This window comes from Hyperoodon ampullatus (assembly GCF_949752795.1).
Source record: "Hyperoodon ampullatus genome assembly, chromosome: 20".
Classification (NCBI taxonomy): domain Eukaryota; kingdom Metazoa; phylum Chordata; class Mammalia; order Artiodactyla; family Ziphiidae; genus Hyperoodon; species Hyperoodon ampullatus.
Genome location: NC_136933.1, coordinates 7,487,130 through 7,507,977, shown reverse-complemented (window position 1 = coordinate 7,507,977; position 20,848 = coordinate 7,487,130). Strand labels below are relative to the sequence as shown.

Sequence of the window (20,848 nt, the reverse complement as noted above, 5' to 3'; positions counted from 1 at the left end):
TTTTATTTTTTCCAGCTTTATTGAGATATAATCGACATGTAACATTGTGTAAATTCAAGATATACAACGTGTTAATTTGATACACTCTGAATTCTATTTATGGCCACCAAGCAGGTGAGTTCATCTACTTCCATGAGTTTAAATACTCATCTGGAGGTAGGAGATAGACAGGCACCAGGCTGAGCAGCTCCAACTGGTCTCCTGCTGATGCTTCGAGAGAGGATACCAGCGGTGGCATTGGGCCCTGATTGAGTGCATTCTTGTGGATTTCCCAGCTCGGCTTATGCACAGAGAAGGCCCTCAGCCTAGGGAAAGGACAAAAGGAGGGAGAAGATGCCAGCTGGAATCCATCTTGGCTGAGAGATGCGCACCCACACCAGGACCAAATATGGAGATGACTGGCCAGAGACAACCCAGAAAACTGCCCCCATATAAGTACCCTAAGCCACCCGTGTGGTGTCTAACTCACTCCAAGTCTGCCCGTGTGTTCCTCCTCACATACTTTGCTTCTTCTTTTTTTTTTTTTTTTAAAGAACAAGGAAAAAATTTTTTAATTAATTAATTTATTTTTGGCTGCATTGGGTCTTCATTGCAGTGCAAGGGCTTCTCATTACAGTGGCTTCTCTTGTTGCAGAGCATGGGCTCTAGGCACGTGGGCTTCAGTAGTTGTGGCATGCGGGCTTCAGTAGTTGTGGCTTGTGGGCTCTAGAGCACAGGCTCAGTAGTTGTGGCGCACGGGCTTAGCTGCTCTGCGGCATGGGGGATCTTCCTGGACCAGGGCTTGAACCCATGTCCCCTGCATTGGCAGGCAGATTCTTAGCCGCTGCACCACCTGGGAAGTCCCACATACTTTGCTTCTAATAAACACTTTTATCTTTTTCACAATCTTGGTCTCTTTGCTGAATTCTTTCTTCAAAGAAGACAAGGACTGAGGCCCTTCTTCCAGCTTTTCACTGCTGGAATCAATCTGTCAAACTTATTGTTGAGCTGCACCCACAGGCCTGCAAGCCATGTACTTGTCCAGTCTCAAGAGCCCAGAGTCAGCAACAGAGACATCAATGGTGTAATGGACGAGAGGGATCTTACATGTTGAAGCAAGGTCTTGGAGTGACACCCCACTGTGTGTGGTAGACAGCAGGCAGGACAAGGCAGCAGTCTTCGCTCCCGGGGTAATAGAGAGATTACCAGTTATAGGGGACTTGACGTCAGGTTGGCTCATCAGTTAACAGGGAAACCAGCAAAGGGGTGCACCCCTCATGGCCCCTTTGATAAACGATCATAGTTGAAATAGTTCTGATCTAAAGATTAGAACAATCACTAGCTAGGGCCAGGGTAAGTACATAGGCATTTACTGATTAGGCTCTATAATTGAGAGGGAAGGTCAGTCAGGTGAGTAGGGTGTAGGTAAGGCAGGGACTGGCCCAGCAGAGGATGTACAGAAAGCAAGAAAACAGCCATCTTGGGTGGCCTGACCGAACACTTATATATCCGACTCCAGCTTCTTTCCTAACTTCCGACTTGGAAATCCAAATGCCTGTATAATATTCCAATAAAGCATTCATAGACGTTTCAAATTTACTGTATCTAAAAACTACCTCATAGTTTCATATCCTCCCATCATTTCTCCCCATTTTAGTAAGTGGCAAGTCCCTTCTGCCAGGTTCTCAGCCCAAAACTCTTGGTCTCATCCCGGACTTCTCTCTCTTTCTCTTACACCCTACCTCCAAGCCATCAGCAAACCCTGTCAGTTTTACTTTGTAACATATTTAGAATCTGTTCACTTTAAAATTATTACTTATTGCTGGAAGGGATGGGTGGGTGGATGAGTGGAGGGTACAATCTGTGTTTGGATGGGCGACAGAGGGTACAGTCTGTGTGAAGGTACAAAGAAAAATTAGTTCTTTAGTGAATTTAAACGTCGTTGGGGGAATTCCCTGGTGGTCCAGTGGTAGGACTCTGTGCGTTCAATGCCGAGGGCCCGGGTTCAATCCCTGGTTGGGGAACGGAGATCCCATAGGCTGCGTGGTGTGGCCAAAAAATAAAAAAATTAAAATTAAGTGTGATTGGAATAAAAGTGTATGGGGGAGAGGAGTGGTGTGAAATCAGGTTAGGAAGGCAGGCACTCGTCCATCTAATGCCAGGCCCTTGTGTTAAGGGGTCTGAATCCTACCCCAAACGCCTCAGAAAATCACTGAATGATTTTGAGAAAGGGAATGACACTGTCAGATTTATATTTTAGAAAAATCCATCTGTGGGCTTGTGGAAGATGAACTGGAGGGAAGCCAGAGCTAGGCAAGAAGGCACAGTGAAGACTATCTGAGTTAATTCGGTTAAGTGATGAAGGCCTGAGATATGCTGTGGGTAACGGGTAAACTCACCAGATGTCCTCCATAAAAATACCAGGCACCACACCAAGCCTGGAGGGAGATGTCAGTTCTGCAAAATATCTGCTTAATTTAAACAATATCTTATGTATCATAAATAATATTCACTTACTTTTGTCCAACTTTTCTACCTTCTTTTTTTTTTTTTTAAGAAACAGATCTTTTTCATTACAACAACTTGCAAGAAATGTTAAAGGAAAGCAAGGCAAAGTTTTCAAAACTGTTTCATTCTACAGGGTCAGAAGTGCAATACCAGAACAGGTCAAACCAGCTAGCCAGCAAGCCTATCAGGGGGATGGGCATGAGAGTTAGGGTTAGGGAGTAAGGACTAGTTTGCTCTCAAAATGTATTCTCCCCTCTGTGTCTTCACGTAGCGTTGATGTTTGCCACCAGCCTCATATGTTTCTCCTTCCCCCAAAATGGTAAGAATTTCTTCATTGAGAAAGCAGCTGCCCGTGGCTCTGGGAGAGTGTTCCGACCTCGGTTAGATTCAGACTTGGGCCCAAGGGGAGCCCGCAGAGGAAGGGCTCAGTCACATGATCCAGTGACGGGGAGAGAAAACAGAGAAGCCGTGGGTGGCGCTGAGCTGATGCAAAGCTCTCCCGTGCCCAGCACTCTCTTCTCTGGGAAGAACTGACCCATCCACTCTTCCTTCTGGGAATACCAACAGCAGAAGCAATAGGACTTCATCTTGTTTCTTGCTGAAGAGGCTTTGGGAACTGTGTTTACTGTGTGTTATAAAGTGTGGTTCCTCACTAGCAACTCAGAAATGAAAACTGTAGTGAAATGGGTTCGTTAGCTCCTAATTTTCTTAAAAGGCTGGGGAGAAGGAATCATAGAATGACTGGTCATTCCCTCAGGAGTGAAGGACAGAGGCTGAGAGATGCTCTTCCTGGACCAGACAAGCAAGAGTTTCCCAGAGTCCTTTGGAGAAAAGCAGGCCATGGCAGATCATGGGACCTTCCTGAGCTTGGGGTCCCATTGTGTTTTGGTTTCTGATAGGAAATCTTTAAAAACAGGACCAGAGAAGGACCGTTAGAAAAAGCAGCCTGGGGCAGAATTGGGAAGTAAGTTTATATTTGTATTCTATTATTGGGCCACAGATTACCACAAAGTAGCTCAGAACAACACACATTTATTATTTCACTTTCCATGGGTCAGGAGCCTGGGTCTTCTGCTCAGGGTCTCACCAGGCTGCAATGACCATGTTGGCCAGGGCTGCAGTCTCACCTGGGGCTCAGAGTCCTCTTCCAGGTTCACACGGAACGCATTTCCTTGCAGCTATAGAGCTCACCGTGGCTGGCTTCCTCAAGGCTGGTAGATGCATCTCTCTTCTTTGCCCTCTGACCTTCTTTTAAAGGGCTCACCTGATTAAGTCAGGCCCACTTGAGGATAATCTCCCTTTCTGTTAACCTAAGCCAATTGATTAGGGACCTCAATTACATCTTCAAAATCCCTTCCCCTCTGCTATATAACATGACATAATCACAAAAGTAACATCCCATCACTTTTGGCATTTCCTATTTGTTAGAAGCAAATTACAGGCCCCACCACATTCAAGGGGAGGGGATTATATAAGGACATGGGTCCTTGGAGGTCATCTCAGAATTCTACCTGCCACAGAGTCCAAGAGCTTCTGGAGAAAACAGCCCTTCCATGAGGGGTGACTGGAGTGGATGACAATCTCATGAGATCAGAACTATTCGTTAAAGAGTTCACATGGATCTCTCACTGTAATGGGTTGAACAGTGCCCCCTACCAAAAGGTATGTCAACCAGAACCTCAGAATGTGACCCAATATGGAAGAAGGGTCTTTGCTGATATAATTAAGGCAAAGATCTTGAGACGAGATCATCCTGGGTTAGAATAGGCCCCAAATCCAAATCCGATCTGTCTCCTACAAAGACACATCTGTGTCTTTATAAGAGACAGGAAAGGAGAGGACACACGGGGACACCGGGGGAAAGTGAAGACAGAGGTAGACATCAAAGCTATGTGTCTGTAAGTCAATGAAAGCCAAGAATTGCCACAGCCATCAGAGGCTGGGAACGGGGCCTGGAATGGACTCTCCTTCAGGGCCTCCAGAAGGAACCAGCCCTGTCAACACCTTGATTTCAGACTTCTGGCCTCCAGAACTGTGATAGAATGAATTTCTGTTTTTTTAAGTCACCAAGGCTGTGGTCATTTGTTGCGGCGGTCTTGGGAAACGAGCACGCTCACTGATCATTGTCCCCATATGAATTAATGTCAAGGAGATGGGCTTGGTGGCCACAGGTACGACACGAACTCAGACTCTACAGAGATGCCAGTTCCCAGAGATGCCCTAGGGGAACCAAAGCAAGGCAGCCTTGTAAGCCAAGCCACATTCATTACAGAATGTAGGAGATGCCCATTCATTGTTACCCTCTTGTTGCCTCCCTTCACTGATGAATGTGTTTGATTCAGCTGCTATTAAAAAAAAAAAACGCGAAAACAACTGTAGCTTAACAGGATAGACATTTATTTCTCTTTCATTTAAGAGTTTTAAGCATAAGCAGTTCAGGGCTAAAAAGATGACTTCACACCGTTGGACACCCAGGCTCCCCATGTCTGGTTCTTCTGCCATTGGCAACACATGGTTGTCATCTCATGACCCAATGTGGCTGCTTCCGTTCTTACCATCACATCTGCATTCCAGTCGGCTGGAAGTGGACAAGCAGACATGGGGGATACACCCTTTCCCTTTCAGACGTGGAAGCTGCACACTTCAATCAGCTAGGACTTAAGTCACTTAGTCACACCTAGCTGCAGGTGAGGCTGCAATGTGTTTTTAGGGAGGCCACATGCCCCAGTAAAACTTAAGGGTTCTGTTACTCAAGGAAGAAAGGAAGAATGGAGAATGGACAGCAAATTCTGCCCACAGGAGACAACAAACACAAGGTCTGACTTGACGAATCGCCTCTCAAATCTGGGGCCCAGGGAGATGGGAGAAAAGGTTCGTAAATGGAAATCCAGGAATGTATAGCACGCCCACTACCCTTCTGACTGATTATAAGATGAAACAGAGCCTGGGAAATGTGGGTTTGAGACAGCAGTAATAAGATGAGCATGGAGAGTAAGAGTGTTCCTGCTTCCCCATCACACCCTCAGCTGTGGGTGGAATTGTGTCCCCCTAAAAGGGATGCTGAATCTTAAACTCTGGTACCCCAGAATGTGAACTTATTTGGAAATAGGGTCTTTGCATGTATAATCAAGTTAAAATGAAGTCTTACGGAATTAAGCTGGGCCCTGATCCAATGGCTGGTGTCCTTATAAGAGGAGGGAAATTTGGACACAGGCACATGGTGGAGAAGGCCAGGCAAAGACGGAGGCAGAAGTTGCAGTGAGGCAGCTATGAGTCAGGCAATGCCCAGGCTTGCTGGCAGCCACCAGAAGCTACAAGAGGCAAAAGGGGATTCTTCCCCCAGAGCCTTCAGAGGGAGCATGATCCTGCCAACACCTTGATTTTGGACTTCTAGCCTCTAGAACTGAATAATTTTCTGTTTGTAGTGATTTGTTATGGAAGGGTTAGCAAACTAATATACCATCTCCCTCTTCTGGTTCCTTAGGGTACATTCTCATGAATGTACCATAAAGCACAGACATCTAAAAGTGCCCTCTCAAACTTTCTGTCCACCCTTAAAATTACCTCATTATAAATGCTGCACCCCAATGGTAGGGTGAGCCAAACCACGACCAAAAGTTCAGGCACAGGCCAGATCAGGGTCTGAACGTGAAAAGAGAGCTGGAGGGGGAGGTGTACAGTGACATGGAGGTGACACCAGTGGAATCAGCCTGAGGTAGGGACGAACCTATGGAAGAAAGACCAGGCAGGACATGCCCACAGTGACCAAAGGCAAGTGGGTCCAAGATCCAGGCTGTCCACAGAAGCAGGACCAAACAAAGACCAAAACCAGGAGACCTGGGACTAGTCCGAGCTCCATACTCCATGACACCCCTTACGCTGGAGGAGCCCTTTCAGTTTCCAAATCTTTTCACATACAGCCTCTCATCTGAGCTTCAAAACCAGTGTGCAGGAACTGAGCAGAGCAGTAATATAATCTCCGTTTGATTCACAGGCAAACAGATGTTAAATCACTTGCTCTGTGTGACTGATGGTGAGCAGTGAGTGCAGGGAAAAGAAAGTGAACTTGTGAGTCTGGTCGACTGGGTTAGAATCAGCACAGCAAGCTCTTTGATTTCTTTGCAGCTGTATTTTTTCTTTGTTGTCACTATAACATAAGATTTGGAGAGAACCTCTTAGAGTGTTGGCATATTATTGATGCTCCCTAAAGGGTCATTTCCTTTCTTCCGTTTTATTTGTTTTTTCGAGCTCCAAATTCCGTGCAGTGTTGCCTTTCATTGACTACAGTAATCTTGGCTACTCACAATTCACCTCTCTAGAAGTCAGTTTCTTCCTCCATTTTATCAAAGGATTGGGCTAAACCATTCCTAGGGTCTCTTCAAGTTTTTGCAAGTCAGGGCAACTTGCAAACTCTGTCCACACCTGTTGTACCTTAAACCGCCGTCAGGGGGCGCCTCGCACCGCTTGTGCCTTGGATGGAGCACAAAAGCTCTGCATAAACGCTGAAGCTGCAAAGCTCTGCCTAGGGCTCCCCAGAGGTCGATGAGAACCAGCCATCCCAGTCACCCTCACTCCCCTTCTAAAGGCAAGAGAGGAGAGAAAGGGTTATTCTCCGTTTATTTTATAGATGAGGAAACTGAGGAATGCATTCTGATTTTCCTTAATCCCATAATAGGATGAGCTATGAAAGAGCTATGAGCAGCGAGTTTCTGCTCATCAGGCAGTTAGTTGAGCATCATACTTCAGCTGCTCACTAATTGGCCTAAGGCAGACTATCCGCAGGGCGTTTGGCAGGGGGCTGGGGCGGGCATTAGCAGATCTGTACCCCCATTGCCGGCTCCCATTTTTCCCCGGGACAGATACACAAATAAAGACATAGTCCCTCCGCCAAGGGAGTCTGAGAGGGAGCCTGGACCTCTGGCTTTTAGGATGGAACCATAAAGGACACTGTTTCCATGGCCTTCACCTGTGGCCCCAGGACGACAGGGAGAAACTGCTCAACTCTGTAAGGGTTGAGGAATGAAGCTGGTATGGAATGATAGCCCCGTGACCCCCCACAAGGACCACAGCCTGCACTTACCATCATTCCCCAGAAGAATCTACCACGGGGAGAGTCCTAGGAAAGTCTGTTATCAACCTCCCCCTCCCCCTAATTCTGCCTGCCCCTCAGCAGTCCCACCTGATGCAGAAGCAATGTTCCCTCTGAAAAACCCAGTCACCCCTCATCCCCTGTCCTCCAGCTCAGCACTCTCCCCTTCCCACCCCCTCACTTCCGGCCACGCCCAGGCAGGGCCAGCTGTTCCGCGGGCCCTTGCCAAGAAACTTTCCATACCTCAGACACCAGAGATCTCACACTGCTCTGCGTTGAAAAGGAGAAAGTCATCTTTGGTATGCAAACATCCTAAGAAATAAAACCTGGACTCCTGGACAAAAGAAAGCAGCTGAGGCCAGGTCCAATTCACAGGGAACACCCATATGTGGAAATCCACCGAGCTTATCCTCAGGGCAGATCAGAGTTTTATATCCCTGGAGCCCCTGAACTTAGCCAATGAACTGTATGCTGCTGTCATCCAGCACGTTAAACTTTTGATGATTTACTGGCTATCCTGTAAATCAGCCAGTACAATGGTCTCTGCTCATGGAGTTTAAATAAGAACCCACAAAATGACCCGGGGATTTCCATAGCAATTTTCTTTCCATAGGAAACTGCCTGATAAAGTTCATAACAATTGAAATAAGGGAAAAAAATTATCAATGAGCTCAAACTTGTAACTCCAGTTTAACTTCAAGAGGATAATATAGATTCCTGCCTCCCAGGAAAGGGAGTGGGAAGGTAGAGGTTATGGAAAGGATGGGAAATGTCAGAATATATTTATAACCCAAGACATCTGCCCAACACAAACAATGGTCTGCATGTCCAGACACACACACGTACAGCACCAAACAAAACTGGTTCCTGAATCCACCACCGGCTTATAGCACAAGAGCTCCCTATGTCCTGATCCCAGGCACAGCAGCCCCATCCTCCTGTGGACACACTGCTCAATCCCGTGGGTAGAATGGCTTCCAGGAATTTTGGAAAGGGTGGGGAGACAGGAGTGTCAAAGGCTCAAACTCTATCTCCTTCACCCAAACAGACTTCATTTTTCGTTTCATGAGGATTAAGAAGAAAGGGGCAAGGATTAGTCCAAATTTATTGCCTCGGTCAAAAGCCAGCTCTAAGAAGGGAGAAAGTGGATTATGCAAAGAAAACAAAAGGAGAGAAAAGAGGGCTATGGATACACTGCATTCAGTAATATTTATTAATTTGATTTTAAAAGGAAAAGAAGGAGTCCATTCTAATGGTTCACCTTCCCACGAACCCAGGAGCCCCCCAAAACTCTAAAGAAGTCCTTCTGACCCTGCTGTGAGGTAGATCAGAGCCATCCTGTGTCTAAAGTGAGGGAGGCTGGAGCTTAGAGGGCTGTACTGAGGGAACCAGGAACCAAACCCCAAACCTTGACCTTTTCTAGCTACTTCTTCTCAGCCTGGGTCGCCAGGGCCTCCAGTACACTGACTGGTTCATCAGCGTCTGGGTGGCAGAAGGAATGGAACGAGGGTGCTCTCTGCCGTAAGCACACAGCACACAAGTGAGCAAGGGAATGGGTGCCCAGCCAAAGCCAGCCCGGCTGCTGCAAGGGCAGCCAGATACTCAAGCTGCTGAGGTAGAGGTGAAGTTCAGGGGTGGGGTTTAGAAAACATCTCTCGGAAGGAAAGAGAGAGAGAGAGAGAGAGAGAGGGAGGGAGAGAGAGAGAGAGAGAGAGAGAGAGAGAGAGAGAGAGAGAGAGAGAGAGAAAGAATGGTGAAAACCCACTTGGTAAGGATTCCGGCTCCCAAGCCAGACCGCCTCCCCCTCTCATGGCCCAGTGGTCAGGTTCGGGAGGGCAGAGTTTTCCAGCTGGGAAATTCCACAGGGCTCATTCCGAACAGGCCAGAGGCTCTCCAAGGGTTCTGGATCAATGGAGTTGTTTCTTCAAGGCCTAAGAAAGTCCCCAGGAAGCCCTGAAAAAAATGGAGATGAGGTATCTTGGGGTGATGGGGCAGACGGTGGGAACAGGAGCACTAGAGGGAAATGGGTGAAGGTCAGGGGCCTTGAGGGGCACGTGCAGTTACACAAAAGCCTCGGGGACCCACCCTGCCACAAAGCCCAACCCAACTTCAACCCGGCCCGGTTCCTACCCGGGAAGAATTCGCACCCACACGTTCCTGAGCCTGTCCAGCCTTCATCCCAGAAGTGGATTCTCACCTTCATAGCTATCAAACCTTTCAAAGAAACCAAAGCTGAGCCCGAGGGCTTTGGGGGACCTCTAGTCTTCTAGTCAAAGCCAGCCCAAGAGGTGGCAAGAAATCTGGGCAGAGAAACTGAGCTAGAACACCAAAACTAGAGCTGACCAGGCGAGAGGGGCCCTCGGGCACAGCGGGACCCCCGCTCCCGGGCCTGCCCTTGCTTCTGGGGTGGAGAACAACCGGCCCGCCCCTCCTTTGCCTCAACCCCAGGGCAGGGTGGGTTGGGATGCGGGAAAAGAAAGGGCCCTGGGTTCCACTTTGGTTCCCTACTCCGTGTCCCCCTTCCCTCGATGCAGAGACCCCAGCCCCATCTTCTCCTACCGAACCCCATGCTCAAAAAACTGACCGAAGGGGCTTCCCTGGTGGCGCAGTGGTTGAGAGTCCGCCTGCCGATGCAGGGGACACGGGTTCGTGCCCCGGTCCGGGAAGATCCCACGTGCCGCGGAGCGGCTGGGCCCGTGAGCCATGGCTGCTGAGCCTGCGCATCCGGAGCCCGTGCTCCACAACGGGAGAGGCCACAGCGGTGAGAGGCCCGCGTACCGCAAAAAAAAAAAAAAAAAAAAAATTGACCGAAGGAGATACCGAATGCTTCCTGATCCCGAGCCGCCAACCCCTTCGCCTCGGCTACCTACCAGTCGAGCGGTGGGCGCTGCCTGGGTTCTGCGGGGCTGGCCAGGGCCGCAGGGGCGGGGAGGCAGCGGCGAGGTGCTCCCCGGGCCGGCAGCGGCCCAGCAGGCGGCGGAAGGCGCTGCGAAAGTCAGGGCTGCGGCAGTGGATGAGCGGGTTGAAGGCAGAGTTGGCACAGCCTAGCCAGTTAAGGGCAAGGAAAGCCGGGCCGGGGCACAGGGAGCAAGACGGAGCCCGCGGAGACTCCTCTGGCGGGAAGCGGCCCGGCTCCTGGCGCAGCAAGCGCAGCTGGCGCGTAGCCACCGCGAAAACTCGCGCGTAGACGAAGAGCATCACCGGGAGCGGAAGGTAGAAGGAGACGGAGGAGGAGAGCGGCGCGTAGGGCATGTTGGAGGCAAAGGCGCAGCGGCGCGGATTGGAGTGGCAACGCTGCGCCTCGGCGTCGGCCCCGACGTGCCACCATTTGCTCATGATGGGCGCAAACGACACCGCGGCGGACACGACCCACACCGGGACCACTGCTGCCCGGGTTCGGCGTTTGGTGACCAGCGCGCCGTAGCGCAGGGGGTCGGTCACGGCCAGGTAGCGGTCCACCGCCAGGGCGCACAGGGTTTCCATGCTGGCGGTCACACACAGCACGCCCACCGAGGTCCACAGCTCGCAACCAGTGGCGCCCAGGAGCCAGTGGCCGGTCAGCGCCAACGCGGCCCCCCCGCGGCACTACCAGGAGCCCCACCTTGTAGTACAAGCCCCACTTGTAGTGCAAGTAAGAAACTACATTTTTAATCTTATTAAATTGTAATTAATTTAATTTAAATAATCATGTGGATAGTGCAGATCTAGAGGAACCTCTCTTTGTAAATACACTCATGAACAAACATAAAGAGCAGGGGAAAAGCAGAATCATAATCCATAACAAAGGAAAAAGCACTAAGATATGACAAGTCACTTAAAATTGAGCTAAAAACCTCACTCCTCAAATTTGCACCAATATTACACGATGCTCTGGTTTCATTTTACTTGGTGGTCTATGCATGCTAGTTTTTAAAAACTCACCTTTGGCAATACAAAAGAAGGAACAAATAACAGGCTTCAGGGATCCAGATGGAAGTTACTAACCGGCTATAGAGTTAGTTTAGAGAAAGAACACTGCAGGGGTTTGTTTTGCTTTGTTTACTGCTATATCTCCAATGCCTTGAATATTCCCCGGCAAAGAAGTCTCTCAGTAAAAATTTGCGGAGTGGCCTCAAGGACAGACTGTCAAAGGAACTGATCTAATTAAAAAGAAATGTTTGCAGCGGGAGGACCACTAGAGGGCGCGCCAGCCCAGCAGCCAAGAGGCTGGGGAACAAAGGCGGGGAGGCTCTTGGGGTTCCCCTAGCGCTTCCCACGCTCTGGGGTGGCTTCAGAAGAGTAAACCCCGCCACCCCCTCCCATCACCCCTTATGTCTTCCTTTCCTTTTTATTCGTCTGAACGTTTTCTCGTGTGTACAAGCCAACCCACTGACCCCGAGTTCAGGATGGCCAGCCATCTATGGGCAGTGCAAGGCCCCCAGCCCCGGGACGCTTAATAAATGTCACATTTTGCGCCTCAAATAAAGGAAATGGAGAGTCACAGGCAGAAGCCCAGGCCAGGAAATCAGGAGGCGGGCTTCTAGACAGTTCTTTACACTCACTGGAAACCCACCAGGTCCCAAAGGTTGTGCTACACATTTTAACCCAGGTAGATAGCGTTACCTCCATTTTACAGATGAGAAAATTGCATTTCAGAGTGATTGGCAAAGGTTACAGAGATCGTAAGTGGATTGTGAACCCGGGGCGTTTTCTTTACAAAACCCATGGAATTAACACTGTGTCATCATCTTTGAGTTCACAGATGTCGCTACTGAAGGCACTGCTTTCTGTGGGATCCAGTGAGGCTGGAGACTGAAAGTTGGGGTTCACTTGGAGTCAGGGGAGGGGAAAGAGAGGGAGTTGCATTGCAGCCCTTCCTGGGGAGCTGAAGGAAGGCACGGTCAGCACTCAGAGGGGCGGGGTGGACCCACCCTTGGCAAAAATCTTCAAGGTTCCTTCTGCTATGGAATGAATGTTTGTGTCTAGCCCCAGATTCATGCACGTATGGTGGTTACCCCCGCAATGGGATGGCTGGGGGTTTTATTGGTTTTTTTTTTTTTTTTTTTTTGGCCACACTGTGGCGTCTTAGTTGCCCAACCAGGGATCAAACCTATGCCCCCTGTGGTGGAGTGCAGAATCTTAACTACTGGACCACCAGGGGGGTCCTGGGATGGTATTTAGAGCTGGGGGCTTTTGGGAGGTTAGAGTTAGGTTTAGATGGGGTCCTGAGGGTGGGCTCCCCTCCCATCATGGGACTGGTGTCCTTATAAAAAGAGAGGAGTGGCCAGAGTTCTCTCTCCCCACCACTGTGTGAGGACAGACTGAGAAGGCACTGTCTGCAAACCAGGAAGAGGGGTCTCACCAGGAACCACATCTGCCAGCACCTTGATCTTGGACTCGCAAGCCTCCGGAACTGAGAAATCAATGTCTGTTGTTTACGCCGCCCAGTCTGTGGTGGTGGACACCACCCTTGCCTCCACTGTATCCTTTCTGTGCTTTGGGATGGCTTCCCCCTCTCCTCACATCAAGACCAGCTCTCAGGTAAAGATCCCACCTATTTCACAAGCTTCTCAGCTCATCTGAAGCACTCTTGAGGTTTGGGAATCACAGGGGTGGTGATGAAATGTATGGGCTTTGGACCAAGCAGGTTATAAAAATATCTAAATGTGGGCTGTGGCATGGGCAGCCTAACCCCCTACCCCCACAAGCCCCATGTGTGAATTAGGAATACTTGTTATACTTGTCCTACAAGGTTCTGGGGCCATTTATCAGTCTTGTCAATGTCAGACCCCTCACATGCAGGTCAGGCACAGAGCAAGAACACAGGTAGTGTCCGTTTCCTTTCCTCCTTGCTTGTGGTGTCATGAACGTGAAGGTCACTTTACAGTTAGCGGAACCTTGAGCTCAGGACAGAAAGCTTTTTAAAAACGGGATTTCAGGCATCAACCTGTGAGTGGAGGAGATATTTGGGGGTGGGGGAGAACATTTGGGGACTGAGGATCTTGAACATAAGGGTGAAACCGTGCAACTCAGATTGGGACTTGAACCCATGTTCTTTCAACTGAGGTCACACACCTGGTCTCAGGACTTAATGAAGCTCAGGTTCTTGATGTCTCATTGCAGAAAGAATTCAGTGAGAGACAAAGTGATATGTGAGGAGTGGATTTATTTAGAGAGAAACACACTCCACAGAGTGTGGGCCATCTCAGAAGATGAGAGTGGCCCCAGGGTATGGGGTTGTCAGCTTTTATAGGAGTGAGTAATTTCATAGGCCAATGAGTGGGAGGAGTGTTCCAGCTATTTTGGGGAAGGGGCGGGGATTTCCAGAAATTGGGCCACAGCCCACTTTTTGACCTTTATGGTCAGCCTTGGAAATGTCATGGCACCTGTGGGTATGTCATTTAGCTTGCTGATGTGTTACAGTGAGCATATACTGAGGCTCAAGGCTTGGACCTATTTGGTTCTAATCAGTTTATGCCATGTCCTCGAGCTCTGTTATTCTTTTAAAGGTTGTGCCCTGCCCCCTTCCCTCCTGTTTCAAGGGGACTGGGGACGCAGGTCACGGCTCTCACCCCAAAGCAAGAAGAGTGCATTGTGAGGCTCAACACACATATACACACACAAACTCACACACTTGCTCAGGACCTGGATTCGCTCTGGGCTACTCCACACACACCCCTCCCAATTTCCCCTCTACTTGCTGTGCTGGAATCTTCTGTTGCCCCTGCTTGGTGCCCCAGGAGGTTGGCCCACGGTGCAGCATCAATGGGCTCCCTTGTCCTCTGTCTTCTGGCTGGACTGGGCCATCAAGGAGCCTGGCAGCAGAGCCAAGGGCAGGAGGCCAGAGAGGGTGAGTTTCTACCTTCCAGCTCTTTCCCTGTGCCCAGCCAGGATGGCAGGTGACAGCTCCTGTGAGGCCTCTCCCTCTCTACCTCTCTCTATCTTTCTCTCTCTCTGGATTCCAGTAAACACCTTCCTCACTCCTTCAGGCCCAATTCCGGCCCCAGGCACCACGATTTCCCTTTTGGTTTTCCAACCTCCTGCCCTCAACTTTGTAGATCATCCCTTTACTGAACTCTCCTCAAATTACCTGACTTAAGTGACCCTGACCGACACGTCCCTGAAGGCTGGTTAGGGCCAAGGATCTGGCCTCCCGCTGGCCCCTGGTGACCGCAGTGCCACTCTTCCTCAGTTGCCACCAAAGGCTCTCACCTGTTCTGCTCTCCCGGCCAACACACAATACCTTCTACGTCTGTGAGGCCCCATCTCAGGTGGACACACCAGGGTCATCCGTAGGAGGGCCCCCCAGGCAAACCGCCCTGCCTAGAGGTCAACACACCCACCCCCTCCAGCACCCTTGCATTGTTTCCACAGTGGGAAGATGAGATTCCCAAGGATAAGCCCAACAATCTGTTCTTGAAGTCCAGGTAAAGACTGTAGACCCTGCTCTGAGCCATTAAAACTTTTTTTGCAAACTCTAAGCCCGAAACTACACTAAAACATTAAATTCATCATTGGAAATCCTTCACATCAGCTCATGTGTCCTGTCACCATGGCCCCGTGTTCTTTAGAGGCTCTTGTGCCCTCTTATACGGCAAGTGATTCCTAACCTTCCTGCCCCAGATGGAGATTCAACCGTTTACAAAAGAGCTGTTTAAAAACAAACAAACAAACAAGCTCACAGATACAGAGAGTACAGGTTGGTGGTGTCAGAGGCAGGGGGTGGGGATTAGGAGAAATGGGTGAAGGAGGTCCAAAGGTACCAAAAAAAAAAAAAAAAGACGTTAAAGAAAATAGGCAGGACTTCTGTGGCAGTCCAGTGGTTAAGACCCTGCGCTTCCACTGCAGGGGGCACGAGTTGGATCCCTGGTTGGGGAACTAAGATCCTGCATGCCACACGGTGTGGCCAAAAAAAAAAAAAAAAAAAAAGTATACAAAAGAAAACAGGGAGATTCTCCACTGACTAGAGGATAACAGAGGATCGTTGAAAAGAAAGAGCTCTTAGCGTAAGAAGTAGCCTTGCCGTTGAGTTTATCGGAGGCAAAGCAGCTCTAAGAGTCACGAGTACACAAAAGGGCTGAATGCTGGGGGGCCCGGAGACACGGCATGAAGGTGTGTGTCAGTCAGCCATCAGCTCGGGTTTGCAAGCAGGGCCATCCAAAAATGAAATAGGAGAGAGATAGTATGAGGAGACAGATGGCCAGCCAGGATCAGGATGGACAAGGGCCGCGGAGGCACTCACAGAGTCCACCAGGCAGTGATGCTACAGATGTGTCTGGAATGGAAACCACAGCTCCATGAAGAAAGGCTGCATCTACATCTGGGGCGGTAAGTATAGAAGAGGAGCCCAGAATCCCTTATTGTACAAGAAAGCACAGTAGCCTGCAAAGACCACTGGGGGGTTGGCAACAGGACACGCCAGCTAATAGGAAGGAGTCCCAGTGGTGAACCAGGAGCACTTTCAGCATCAGATAACATTAGGAATGGATTCAAACAAACAAACACACCGGCTCACTTCTCTCTCACTGCCTCCCCTACACTCCCTGGCTTCCACTGGAGTGTGATTCCTCCCTGATTCTGGAAGCCTTTCTCCTCTTGTGGCCCCTGCTCCATCCTCCCCAGGCAGCCACTCCCAGGACCCTCTCCCAGCACTGCTTCCCCACCCTGGTCCAGCTCGGCACAGCCTTGTTGAGATGGACTCTAGGGAGGGCCAGTGCCCACTTAGGGCTGTTCTTAATTTCCCCTGATATTATTTGTTAACCTCACAGAGCATTTCATACTGCAAGGACTGGGCCTGTGTGCCTGCTTGCTACTCAGAGAAATTCCACTTCCTTCAACTGATAAGATGGGACACTTGCCCCTCCCTGTCTGCGGGTCAAGTAGAGCAAGATGGGATGGAAACAGTCCTACCCGCCATGTCCTCCTTAAACTATCCTTGGCTCTCTCTGTTTTCTTTCTTTTGACCTTCCCTTGCTCGAAGGGAAGACAGAAATAAGTAAGTTCGGCTCTTAGTAGAAGCACCCAAAAGTATTCCAAGTGGCCTTTGTCAAGAGTGAGAGTAAACCCACGGTCCCTGCCTGTAGGAGCTGATACTTGATTACAAGGCTTCCTATGAATGAGTCCCTGCTCCGTAAAGAGGCAGAAATCACCATAGGTGAAATGTCTGGGCAGGAAGCAGAATTCAGCAGTTTGTCAAAGACATAAAATGGGGCTTCCCTGGTGGCGCAGTGGTTGAGAGTCCGCCTACCGATGCAGGGGAGACGGGTTCGTGCCCCGGTCTGGGAAGATCCCACATGCCGCAGAGCAGCTGGGCCTGTGAGCCATGCCCGCTGGGCCTGTGCGTCCGGGGCCTGCGCGTCCGAAGCCTGTGCTCCGCAACGGGAGAGGCCACAACAGTGAAAGGCCCGCGTACCGCAAAGAAAAAAAAAGGACATAAAATGTCAATGCTGAGGGTCCTCAGAGATGTTCAAACACACCCCCCTCATCTGACAGACGCTGAAACAAAGATGCTGAAAAAAAGGCCCAGAGAAGGAAATAGCTCTTCAGTCTGGTCCAGGACTAAAGAGTTATGTGGTGGCAGCGTCAGGCCCAGGCTAGTATTCTTCCCATATCCACGGCCCCCGCCCTTTGGCTCCCTTGCAGTCCTCAGACTCCCCTCAGCTTCCCTTGGCAGCCCTCTTGCTCAGGTCATTTTGAGTGTGGAGTTTTCTAAGCAGGCCCCTTCCCTAGAAACTCTGCTCTAACCAAACAAGCAGGTCTGATAAGGAACAAAACAAACCTTTTCAAAACAGTCCCACCCAAGGGAGGGGGATGGGCCACTTTGTTTTCTTGTGTGGTGAGAACAGGGCTGGCCTGGAAGGGAGGCAAGACTGGGTCCTGGTCCTGCCTCAGGCATTTCACAGCTGTGTGATCTTAAGCAAACCCCCGTTCCTCTCTGGGCCTTTGTTTTTTGTTGGTTGGTTGTTTTGTTTTGTTTTTTAATAAGATGGAGATAACTATTGTCCTGGATGACCTATAAAGTACCTGGCCAGAGCTAACATTTGATGATTCCATAGTTTTCTGGGAGGATAGTTTTGAGATCTTTAGTATTGCTTTCATACCACCTCATTCTACAGCAGCACTATCCAATAGAAACATACTATGAGCCATATAGATATGTGTGTGTGTGTGTATATATACATATATATTTCTTCTAGTCCCATCAAAAAAAATAAAAAGCAGGTGAAGTTAATTTTAATAATAGATTTTACTTAGCCCTATATATTCAAAATATTATGTCATCATGTAATTAGTACAAAACAAATTATTGAGATATATTACATTATTTTTTTCATACTAAGTCTTTGAAATCCAGTGTGTATTTGTGATTGTGGACTAACCACACTCCAAGTGCTCAGTGGGCACTTGTGGCCACTGGCTACCATGCTGGACAGCATAGGCCTAGGGTTTAGCTCAGGAGTGACCAAGCCCAACCAGTCTTCCTACCTTGGGCCTTACCCTCCTGTAGTCCATTATAAAAAGAACATTGTGTCACTCCCCAGCTTAAAAGATGTCTGATATCTCCTGCTCTTGGAAGACAAGGTCTGCACACCCTGTCATGATTTAAAAGACCCTCCACGGGCTTCCCTGGTGGCGCAGTGGTTAAGAATCCGCCTGCCAATGCAGGGGACATGGGTTTGAGCCCTGGTCCGGGAAGATCCCACATGCCGTGGAGCAACTAAGCCCGTGCGCCACAACTACTGAGCCTGTGCTCTAGAGCCCGCGAGCCACAACTACTGAGCCCATGCGCCACAACTACTGAAGCCCGTGCGCCTAGAACCCGTGCTCCACAGCAAGAGGAGCCACCGCAATGAGAAGCCCGCGCACCACAATGAAGAGTAGCCCGCGCTCGCCCCAACTAGAGAAAGCCCGCGCGCAGCAACCAAGACCCAACGCGGCCAAAAATAATAAATAAATAATTTTAAAAAAGAAATGCATAATAAAAGACCCTTCACAATCCAGCCCTAATTTCCCTTTTAAACTTTTCTCTCTCCTCTTCCCTTCCAAGAGGTGGCCACCACAGGCTTTTCTGTCCTCCACTTGGGGATCTCCTTGAGGATTCGTTCCTTCCTTCGTTCATTCAAGAAGCACCTACTAAACGTCAGGCAGCCTCGGGGGGGACGGACCCAACTCAAAGGGCGTAAGGCACCTTCTCTGACCGACTCTTACCCCTCCCCACACGCCCGCCCCACCGAGGTCCAATCTCTCGAAGCCCCACCTCGCTCCAGGTTTACCCCTCGTCGTCACCCAGCTGGGTGGTTTGTCCGCATGTCCTTCTCCCACAGCCTCCAGGGCAAGGAATGTGCATTCTTGGCGCTTTCTTCCACGCCTGCCATATCACGTATGTTCAATAAACCGATGAATGACCAACCAACCAATCCCCACTTTCTCATCTGAGGAACTAGAGCACGAAACAGGGAGGGTTGAGGGGACCTTCAGGCCTGATGTCCCAGTATTGAAACTAGCCTTCCCACAGAGGGCCGGATGGGCTAGGATCCCCGCACAGCCTGAGACGCGCCCCCGACCCAGCAAGGCATTAACCTAGGCAAGCTTCCCGACCACCAACCCCACCCGACCCGTCCCTGCCGGCGTGTCAGCTGGGGACCCGAAAGGAATAGGGGCGTGTCAGAGGGGGACCCGAAAGGAACAGGGGCGTGGGCACTGGGGACCCGAAAGTAATAGGGGTGTGGCCGCGAGGTACCCGAAAGGAACAGGGGCGGGGCGCAAGCTTCGGCGCGCAGGAGCGGGTGAGTAAGAGGCCTCCGACCCAGCGCTGGGGAGGAACCGCAGAGCCCTCGGCCCGGGGGAGGTGGGTGTGGCGGCGGCGCGGGAGGGACTACAAATCCCAGGGGGCGTCACCCCGAGAGGCGGAAGGGGCGGTCTCGGGCGGGGCGGGCCCGAGCGAGACTGAGCGAGACCAGAGGGGTGCGAGGGCCCCGCTCCGGCTGCGGGCGGAGCGTGCGGGAGACCATGTCCAGCGGCAGCAGCAGCTGCAGCCAGACCCCAAGCCGGGCCATCCCCGCCACTCGCCGGGTGGTCCTCGGCGAAGGCGTGCACCTGCCGCCCGGGGACTACAGCACCACCCCCGGCGGCACGCTCTTCAGCACCACCCCGGGAGGTAGGCATGGGCTTGGGGGTCGCCGCGCGCCCGCTCCGGGTGCGGGCGGTGTGGAGAACGGACTGGGCAGAGCTGGCGGGCTCGGGAACCGCCAGCTGGACGTGGCGACCGGGCTCTGGGGCGCGGCGACTGGGAAGAACGGATACGGGGCATCAGGGAGGCGGTGAGGGTCACGGAGGTGGCCGCGCGGGGGGCCGCCTTCCATAGCCCGCCCTCTGGGTGCGAACTCCAGAGCCGCGGCTGCAAATGCCACCACATTAGTTTCCTTCTTTCTGGGAGAGACAGCTGAGTCCTCTCACCCAAACAAACGCACGCTTCCAGGACTGCCACATGCCAAGGTGTGCTGCCCCTTGTGGGTGCTGGGGGCAGTTCTGAGGCGGCATAGGGTGGGGTCAGGGTGACCCACGAACCAAGAAGAAGCCGGGTCTGGGGTTTTTATGGGATAGGTTGTTGGTGTCACTGCCTCTTGCAGAGCCCTTTTTCCTTACCGAGGCACCCCCAGCTTTGGGCTGAGGGCGCTCGCCTGCTCTAGCAGTGCCTCGGCGACATGGGTGGCAGATCGCCCTTTTACGCGTGTGGTTCTCAGCGAAGCGACCTGGGGCCGCGGGCAGCGCTGTGCAGGAATAACACGTTCTTCTGTCCGGGGGGAGGGGAGGGAACCGTGTGACCTCCCTGAGAATGGACGAGGAAGAGGAAGCTGAGCTGGCGCGGGTGGGGGCCCGCCTTGGGCTGCCCTCGGGAGCCTGGCGTTCCCTCCCAGCCCCGGAGTCCCGGCGCACGGGCGCTGATGAAACCTGCCCGCGCGTTTGCATGATGAAACCCTCGTGCTCACCACTTCCCTCTCGTCTTCGCGCTGTTCTCACCCGCTTCTGCCCTTCTCCCCTCCCCTTACACCCTCTTCCACCGCTCCTTCCCAAACTACTCGAAAAACGCCGCAGATTCTGGCGCTCCGCTGAGACCCACGGGTGGGGGCGGACGCGCGCGGGCGGGGCTGCAGCCTCGTCGCCTGCCAGCGTCGAGGCCACATGCTTATTTTCTCAGGCAGCTGTCCCGCCACCAGCGGGCACAGCCAGATCCGAGGCCCGGAGCTGTTTGATCCAAAACATACAATGTTAGAGCTGCTAGCGATCTTAGAT

At 51.2% G+C, this 20,848-nt stretch overlaps 2 protein-coding genes across 2 annotated transcripts in view; one reads left to right on the top strand and one right to left on the bottom strand.

Moving 5' to 3' along the window:
* Positions 1–124: 124 nt before the first annotated feature.
* Positions 125–19,566, bottom strand: ADRB3 (adrenoceptor beta 3; the record flags this gene model as incomplete). Its single annotated transcript, XM_079726824.1, is given in 6 exon segments — positions 125–305; positions 10,447–10,507; positions 10,510–11,155; positions 11,157–11,195; positions 19,296–19,430; positions 19,513–19,566. Coding segments are annotated over 6 exon segments (1,116 nt in total).
* The window catches only part of EIF4EBP1 (eukaryotic translation initiation factor 4E binding protein 1), a 21,362-nt gene continuing 20,003 nt past the window's right edge, over positions 19,490–20,848 (top strand). The window contains exon 1 of the mRNA XM_079726732.1: positions 19,490–19,712. Coding sequence (XP_079582858.1) covers positions 19,565–19,712 — 148 coding nt within the window. The 5' untranslated portion in view covers positions 19,490–19,564. The remainder of the gene's footprint in view (positions 19,713–20,848) is intronic.